The sequence below is a fragment of the Syzygium oleosum genome, unplaced genomic scaffold (assembly GCF_021117445.2).
Source record: "Syzygium oleosum isolate NSW1041296 unplaced genomic scaffold, Sole_v2.1 Sole_v2.18, whole genome shotgun sequence".
In the NCBI taxonomy this organism is placed as follows: domain Eukaryota; kingdom Viridiplantae; phylum Streptophyta; class Magnoliopsida; order Myrtales; family Myrtaceae; genus Syzygium; species Syzygium oleosum.
The window spans coordinates 1,534,741-1,543,939 of record NW_026607502.1 but is presented as its reverse complement, the minus strand read 5'-3'; the positions used below and the strand labels follow the sequence as shown (position 1 = coordinate 1,543,939).

The window sequence follows — 9,199 nt, the reverse complement described above, 5'->3', positions numbered from 1 at the left end:
TACACCATAGCTCAAGGAAGTGGACAAATTGCAGAAGTCTTGGCAAAAGTGAAAGCTCCTATCTTTTAGTGTGGTTAATCCCTTAACAACACTAAGAATCCAAGGGATGACCCTAAGAGAGGAAGAAAATTTGGAAGAGCCCATCATGCTCGATCAAAAGAAGGAAGGATCAAAGGAGAAAGGCTGGAAGAGGGAATCCTTGGAAACCATTGGTAAAAATTGAGTCTACTGCTCTCTCGTCCTTTCTTATCAGCTCCTTTATTTCATTATTTGCTCCTTTTATCAACGAAGCACATTCTGTACCAGAGGTAATCATGGGTCCGTTGGCCCGCCTGAGCCTCATGGCATGAAAGGCGAAAGGGACGAGTCTAGACAAGCAACTCCCCTTTTGGAGCCTGACCCACTCAAGCCACATCAATTTTGCGTAGAAGAAACATTAACTCTTTAATCAAGCTGCCGACTCGTGTTAAGAGTGGGTAACTCTTTATCCTTCAAAAGGTGCGGCGAGACCACATCGTCATCGATCGCGTAGTGTAGTTCCCGATCCCATATTAGTCATGGAACAGTCTGGTCATTAAGCTAATGTACGAAGGGCTCATCTGTTGCCTCAGCAGCCATGAAAGTAGTCATGGGCAAAAGCTAATCCCATCTAAAGTACGTAGCAAAAGAAAGAAAGAAGCTCCATGACCATGACCATGGCCATGAATAGATCGTGCTGTTTTATCAGACCATCATCTCCGAGGGTTTTGAGAAGTGGCAACGGAACACAAAAGTAAAAGCTGGAGAGTTCAGTAAGTGACGAAACAAGTAGCCACAACACAGGTCTGTCCACTTTTGTCTTTCTTTCTTCTTTTTTCTTCTTATTTTGCCATCCTTTGCCGTATTTTAGCACCTCTTTTCTATTTGCTTTTTGAATTGCAATTTTAGTGCCTCTCCTACTTTTTTTGTTTGAAGAAAATGAGTGATCATTAGTAAGGTTAATTATCTGGGTCTTAGTTCTATGTATCAATAGTCTGAGTTAAATTATGTTTTCCACCATGCGAAGTGATCGAGTTCTATTTTATCAACTCGGATGTTAAATTATCATGATTCGCTTAAACCTTCCCGAAATATTCAATCGCATTGGATACCTTTTCGAAGAAACCTGATTCTAATTTCTAAAGAGGATTTTTTCTTTCCGTGCAACGGGGCCATCTATAGTACCTCGAAACCGTACCTTGGATGGTACAATCTAGTAGATGTGTTTATATTATATGAATATTGGTAACAAATAAACATGATTTTCTATAAAAATAAATAAATAAAAACACACAGTATACGTAAGAATCTCATAATTTTGGGATAAGGATATTAGGAGTGTCATAACTTTTGTACGGCGTTTACTTAAGTGCTATAACTTTTTTTTGGCTCACATGAGTGCCAAAAAAAAAAACAAATTTGAAAAATTAATCACTTAAGTGCCATTGGCAATTTGTCTTGTCGGAAAATCCGACGCGGACACCGATCGTCCTACGTGGTTTCGTCGGAACTGACGTTGATAATTTTTGTAATATTTTTCTTGTTTTTTTGGCAAATTTTTTTTCAATGCTGGCAAGGGTCACCGGCGATCCTCGCCTGCTGTGAAAGCCTTACCCAGATTGGGCGAGGGCCACCTTGCCCTTGGCGGCGAAGGCCCTGGGCGAGGCCGTGAAGGCCTTCGCCAGATCTGGTGAGAGCTTTCGCCCCGTCACCTGCGAACGACGAGGCCGTGATGGCCTCGCCATGAGAGCCTTCGCCACCTCACCTGCGACCGGCGAGGCCATCGGCTTTCGCGGCCACGGGTGAGAGCCTTCGCCGCCTCGCTCGTGGCCGGCGAGGCCGCGATGGCCCAGCCTATTGCTTTCGCGGCCACGAGTGAGGCAGCCTCACCAAATTTGGCGAGAGCCTTTGCTGCCTCGCTCGCAGCCGACGAGGCCGCGATGGCCTTGCCAAGGGCCTTCTTGGCCATACTGACCGATGGCAAGGTGGCCCTCGCCTAGTTTGGCCAAGGGCGAGGGTCACCGGCGACCCTCGCCAACCTTAAAAAAAAATGAAAAAAAAAAAAAAATGAAAAAAATTTAATAAAATCAGTAAAATAACATTAAAAAAATTCACGTCGGATGGAAAATTAATGAAAAAATCCACATAGAATGATTTGTCGAAAATGGCACTCAAATGATCCATTTTACTCCAATGTAAGCACTCAGTAAAAAAAGTTTGATCCATTTTACTCCGATGGCACTTAAGTGAAAAAAAAAAGTTATGAGACTCAAGTAAACGCCGCACGAAAATTATAACACTCATGATGTTCTTATCCCGATAATTTTGTATCACAAAAAAATTGACTCTTTTTGACCTTCCATGGAGTTCCAATCACCGAGAACTACAAAAAAGTGAACTTGAAAAGGGCTGGGGATAAAATGGTTCAGGAAAAGATGTTCAAATCTCCATGACAAAAAATTTAGCATAACACCAAAGACGTAAACATCATTTAGTTTATTGATTTACAAAGAATATATTCAATGTAGGCATTCCTTTATGACCGTTTTTGTCGGTGCCGAGCCAGAGAATACGATGTTGAGCGAGGACAAAAACGGAGCTAAGCTTGAGGGAAAGGAAGCATGATATGATGATGTCTTAGCACAAGAGGATAGAAAGCAAACTAGAGGGGCCAAAGGATGTCGGAGGTGCTTTTCAGCACGTGGAAAAGGCATTGTCACTGTGTGGTCCTCAAAATTCTTCATTGAATCTCAGGAGCTCGTCGAATTGCAGGGAGAGAAAGCACACAGTAGCAATGCAATGCAAGAAGGCAGGGCAAAGACACATAGATAGAAGAAGAAATAGTTCTTACAGTAAAGTAACATAGATATTAAGTAATGCCCAAGCTTTTATCCAAAACTTTTCTCTTGAGCAGAGATCTGAACAAGACTTCCGACTCTCAAATGCCAGAGCTAAGAAAACAAAAAAAGATGGAAAAATTGCACTACCCACGAACAGTGAATTGATCATAAGCTCCAGAAGTTAACTCTCCAGTTTGGTTCGTCTGCAGCCATCACCTGAAAGAGAGAAAATATCAGTGATGCAGTACCGACATAGAGAAAAGCACAGCATATGAATTTGTATAAACCCGAAATGGACAAGGATATTGGAGAAAGAAGAGTAGATTGAGGAGCAAGGATAAAATAATCTGTGCTCGTCTCCTCATAATATATCTGGTGATAGAACACACTCCAAACCTATAAGTTCAGTTTCCACCATATGGAATCTGGCCATTCTTCCTCATAGTAATGCTAACTCGCAAACAAATAGTCATTCGCCCAAGAAGCTAAATAAGCTATTGAGCTTTAAGTTAATGCAGCTCAGTACTGATTGAAAAAATGGATGGTTAGTGCCGTGTTTGAAACAATTTAAGCCTGACAATTGAGGTCCTTAATTAATTGGGGATGGTTTTCTCGGTTGTTTGTTGATGGTACTTGTTGCTGCATACAGCTAAATTCATCTTCTCTTGTTCTATGATGGCCTGAATTTCTATCCAGTGAAGTTGAATTGGAAATCATGCTAGTTGCACAGAAATCCAGGACTCATCAGTGATGATTACCACACAGGGATGTAAACTTCTCACAATTTAAAAAACCAACCACACTCAGTTAATGATCATATGACCACCATATCAGATGGAAATTCAAACAACTACTCGCAGTTAGACTAAGTGAAAACTCACTCAAGAAGTAAATTCTTGAGAAATCATCCATGGATTAACACACTCCAGCGATGAATTTCTGAAACCAAATTCGACAACTAAAACTCTCTCGATTAATCTACTTTTACAGTTTATCCCAAAGAGTTCCAAGCTTAAGACAAAAGACAATGCCAGCGAATAAATAATAGACAGAAATATGATAAAATTTGTATGCGACAACAAGCAACTTTGCATTATAATTTTATGGTAGTTAACTAGTATCATGTTTCCCTCTCAATTTCATAGTTTGAACATCCCACAAGACTAACCCTTTCTGGCCCAATAAACCAACCCCCTTTTCTACTGTCTTTATTTGCATGCACAAAAGTGTATAATCCATTACTATAACTAAATTTAGATGTTGCGGTTGATAAGGCATGTTCCCAAGCTACCAAACTCAAGGCAAATAAACAAGAGTTGACTACAATAGTCATTGGGAACAAAATATGACAATCCGGCCAAACAAAAGTATTAAGACGCAACTATCGCCAAGCAAAAGCACCTAAATTCAACAAAGGTCAACAGACTGAAGCTGCAAGGAATAAGAAATAATTAGATTATGCTTTCAACGCACAATCCTGCTTCCTCACGCTGAAACAAATATATTAACGCCACAATAATGAGAACTTGAATTTTGTGCATAAAATTAAAGCATGAGTAACTAGGCAGGTTAAAAGTGCGTCTTGACTTCTTGATTTCAAGCATAACCTTTTCAACTTATTAAAAATGCCTTTTGCATGCTAGAAAACTAATAACTCAAAAACACAATTCCTTCTGGGCCGTGCTACATATCCGCATCAATTAACTCACGGATCTATCTAGTTACGAAATTGTGCATGCAATCAGTACATTCAAGAGACACTAATCCTATGGTTACCAAAAAGACCAAAAAGCACTATGAGATGAACTTATCACACGAAATACAAACAAGATTACACAGATAATAATCAACATTGAAAAATTTGAGAAATAGATAATTTACAATGTTCACCTCTATGCTTGAGCAACAATTTCTTTGTCTTCCACATCATTTGCAGCACCATTTATTTCACCAGCATCAACATCTTCCACAGGGGGTTGTGCTTGCTCCTCTTCAGGCAAGGGTTCCTCCACGTAATCATTCTCGAAGGCATCAGCTGGGACCTCATAAATTCTTACTTGTGGCTTAGACGGATCCTTCACAAGAACATACTTCCCTTCATTCAATTTCATGCACAAGTCCACTATAGACTTCACAATCCCCCACATATTAGAAGTATTCAGATTAATCTGTGAGGCAAAGTCCCTTGGTTTATACTGCTGTACTGCCAGAATTACATGGTTAAAATGATCGCGAGGATGAACTCTCGAGACAAAACCCAGTTTCATGTAATCTGCACTTGCTAGTAGTGCTTGCGCTGTCCACTTAGCCAACTTATTAGCATTGTTCTTGAGCTCTGTAGCCAACACAGCACCTCTCTGTGTTTCCAGCTTCTGCCTCCAGTCGACACCAGAGTATTTGGAATCGAATTCATTAAGCGCATTAAGGGTCAAAAATGATCTTTGCTTGTTGATCTCATTGACACTTTGAACCTCGCATCGAGCAATGAGATGCATGTCATCATCAAGCTTCCACCGCCTGTACCTGTAAGCCACTGAAGCAACCTCCTCTCCCTCGTTTGCAAATGGGTTTGGTTCATCAAAAGTAACCTTATTTCCATCCCTGATCAGAACTTGCTGTGAGAAGTTCTGATTGACATATGCTGCCTCAACACTCAAAGAATATGCTGAGTTAATATCATCCTTGGCTTCTGGCAATGGTTCTTGGGAGGTTTCATGCACAGATAGCAGATCAAGTTGGGATCCATCTCTCTTGTCAAAGAACAACTTGTTCCCGACTCTCTGAATTACAATATCCCAGGAGTAAACAGACCTAGGTGCGCACATGAGCGTAGAAAGAATAGCATCTGTCGCAAAAACTGTTGCCTTGTCCTCGTTTGCCAACCGGCGGATGACTGGATCATCAGTTGTAGTGACCTTGAAGAAATTCCTATTCTTGAACCTACATTTAGAAAAAAATGAATAGTTAGCAGGGCATCCCAAATCCAATTCACAGTAGCCTTGAGCCGAAGAGAACCTAGAAAGAGAACAGATAAATCCTCTAATGATACAGGCTCGACAACTCATTATTGCAAACACTTCCATATATGTCAAAATCTGAGCCCCAGATGTCCTATTCATCCATATCGAACACATCTGTTCCTCGGAAAAACCAGCAAAGCAGCAAAATTTTTTCGTGAGTTCCAGGCATTATGATACAAAGGACAAAGGACGCAACTTTTGCACTTAGAACAAGCCTATAGGAGTGTTGTAAGACGCTTCCAACATCCATGGGACCCCAGAACAAGCTCCAATTCGAATTCTCTCGGAGCCCACAGATACACAAATTGTTTAGAAAGAATTATAAAGACAGACACAATCAAGCTAACCAGGTAATAGTAAATACAAGGTTCACAAAAAGGAATGCAAAAACCACAAGGTCACCATCAAAAAACAAACAGTACCTCTCGAGGCGTCGCTCGTTCTTCGGGGTGACACGGTCGTAGGTCCTATCATAGTACTCGAGGGCGCCGCAGAGCAGGAGATCCTCGGGCTCCGGCACGGCGAACGACAGCTTCGAGAAGGTCGAGAAGGGAATCTGGTCGAGCATGTTCCACTCGGGCTGTATGTCCACCGAGGACTTGAACGCCGCGGCCTCGCGGCGCGGGGCGTTGGCCCCGGGCCTGTTGAGGTTGTAGAGCCTGTCGCGGCGGGCCCGCTCCTTCTCCGCCTCGCGCTTCTTGGCCTCGACCTCCTCGTCGCGGCGCTGCGGCAGCTGGTTCCGGTGGTGCTGGTTGAACCGCCACTTCGGGCCGAACTTGGGGCGCGGGGCGGGCTTCGAGTCGACGAGCCGGAACGAGGAGTCCTCGTCGAGCGGCGCGAAGGAGTCGTCCGCCGAGAAGTCGAAGATCGAGTCCGACTGCTTGTGGTTCTTGGACTGGTGGTTGAGGGATCGGGTCCAGTCGGCGATGCGGCCGAGCTTCTCCGATCGGGAGAACGGGGCGAAGGGGACGTGGAGGGGGAGGGCGGCGGCGGCGGACTCCGGCGGGCCCCAGCCGTCGGGGTTGAAGGGGACGGCTCCGACCTCGAATCCTCCGACCATGGCTCGCGGTTGGAGATCGATTGCGGGCGGCGATCGGATTGGGGATCTGGGAGGTTAGGGTTTTTGATGATGAAGGAGGCGGAGGTTGCAGAAGAAGTGCGGCTGGAGGAAGGGAAGAAAAACCCTGGTTTTGGTTCGGGATAGATAAGAGGGGAAATTTCTAATTAGTCCTTGCATTTGACGAAGTTTTTCAAAATTGCCCCCTGAAATTTGAGTTTTTCTCGAATGAACCCCCATGTTTGGCAATCAGCGAGGGTCCGGGCATGGCCGATCACGCTGCCATCGTCGATAAAAGGATGTGGTGAAGAATGTCGGGACGTATAGCTTTAGGGGTATAAGGGAGTCCGACGTGTAGTCACATGTAAGCAGCGAGTATACGCTCGTTCTTGGCCGGAACGCGTTGGGATTTAGTGAATGCCTCTAAGGCACGTATTTCTTCGATTTGACTTGAGGAAATTGAGCATTGGAGACTCGGAGTAGACTTATCAAAATGGATTATAGATCAATTTCTTGACTTATATTTGATGAAGTAGTTATATTTTTTGGTCGAATAAGTAGTTATATTAAGTAAGTGAGTTTAGAATGATAAAGTCCAAAATTATATGAGTGTTCAATGGGTTCGCAATTTACTTAGATTTAACTCGCCCCTATGACTCTCTCGCCCTAACTTAATCTTGCGCTCTCTCGCTCGCTCCGTGCTTTCACCTTAGTTTGGGTATGAATTTTCTTAGTTAGGGTTAAATATATAAGTGTTTTAGCAATATATGTTGGGTCGGTTATGTGTTGGGTTGGGTCGAATCGAGTATGGGTCACTAGAATTATATTGCATGAAAATGGATCAAATTCAAAATGGGTTGGACTATTTTTGAATCAATTCATTAGTTTGACGGGTCTAACCCGGAGGTCCGCTTTTGTGATCAATTCGTAACTAGTACAGTAGCCCAAATAGTTAATATATATTGTTTTACTAAGCCCCTTAAGATGTCCACCTCTTCCACGTTTTCTTCTTCTTTGATTGTCTACAAATTGAAAAAATAAATTGATGTCAAAAGTGGACAAAAACCCTAATTTGGACAAATCAAAATTAAGGTTTATATTTGGGGCAAAGATGTAGAGACGTAGTTCATGGCTATTATTGTTAACTGGGCATGCTGGTAAGCCACGTCGGTTAAGGAAATTAATAAAATATTATCACATCAGATTTTGTCAACCAAAATTGAAATTACACTTGAATGATCATTTTTTTTAAAAAGCGGTACTTAAGTGATTCAACGAAAAGTTTTGGTACTAAAGTAAATGCTGTACGTAAATTATGACATTTCTAACATGCTTTTACCCTCTTTTTTTTGTTAAAGCCGTTGAAGGTTTTTTTTTTTTCCTGTCTGTTCTACTTTAATTCTCTCCTCACTCTTAGATCTTTGCTTTGCCTCTTTGCAGAGCGTGAAAGTCGAATCGTCCACCTGAAACTAAACTACCCCGCCTCACCCAATTCCATTACCACTGGGTCGCTTGCCCGGTGGCCAAAGCCCAGAAGTTTACTTACCTTTTTCTTATCATTCTGTCGGTTCAATTTTACCCAAGAACTCATGAAATCAAGGCCCCTGGGCCTGTCCTTCGGGTTCATTTGTTTGGGTCGACTGGGAGGGTCTAGTAAGATGTCCATACATGTCTTAGGATCTGTTCACTTTGATAGAAGTCAGGAAATATCGAGCTTCGATTTGAAGCCAAAATCCATTATTCGGACATTACTTTTTCTGTTTTTTGGTTCGCAATATACTTAGGATAGAATTTTAATTTATCCTCGTGCATGTCTTTAATCATAAAGACCATAAAAATCACAAAAAAATCTAGAAATTTAAAGAATAGCATGCCATTACATTCCATATTCGCATCGCACATAGTTAGAAATCATGCATAGCCTAGTTTTTCCGTTTCGCACGCATTCATTTAGGAAACCATACAGAATTATGGTCCGTATATAATTTGTCTCCATACTTACAAAATTCATATTTGGGATTATTATTCATGCATCTTGTATGATGGGAAACATTTACATTTTGGAAATCGCATACTAGGCATTTTAGGCTATTTCCTTCAATTAAAAAAATAAAAAAAGCATATATTTGTATTTCGTGTGAGAAACTTATGCTTAGTTCCCTAATTTTCACACGTCATTTTTGAGTTATGCATCTTTTAAGTATAAGAAAAAAATAAATAAAATTGCCATTAGATATTTGCGTATTATGTATATTCTAGGTTTT

At 41.8% G+C, this 9,199-nt stretch overlaps 1 protein-coding gene across 1 annotated transcript; it reads right to left on the bottom strand.

Annotated features, from left to right (window-relative positions):
* Positions 1–2,813: 2,813 nt before the first annotated feature.
* Positions 2,814–7,058, bottom strand: LOC115686601 (eukaryotic translation initiation factor 3 subunit D-like). The gene is made up of 3 exons (XM_030611952.2): positions 6,301–7,058; positions 4,749–5,798; positions 2,814–3,074 (listed from the first exon to the last, which is right to left on the bottom strand). Exons 1-2 carry the CDS (start codon positions 6,936–6,938, stop codon positions 4,751–4,753), a joined length of 1,686 nt encoding a protein of 561 aa, XP_030467812.2. The 5' UTR covers positions 6,939–7,058; the 3' UTR covers positions 2,814–3,074; positions 4,749–4,750.
* Positions 7,059–9,199: the final 2,141 nt, after the last annotated feature.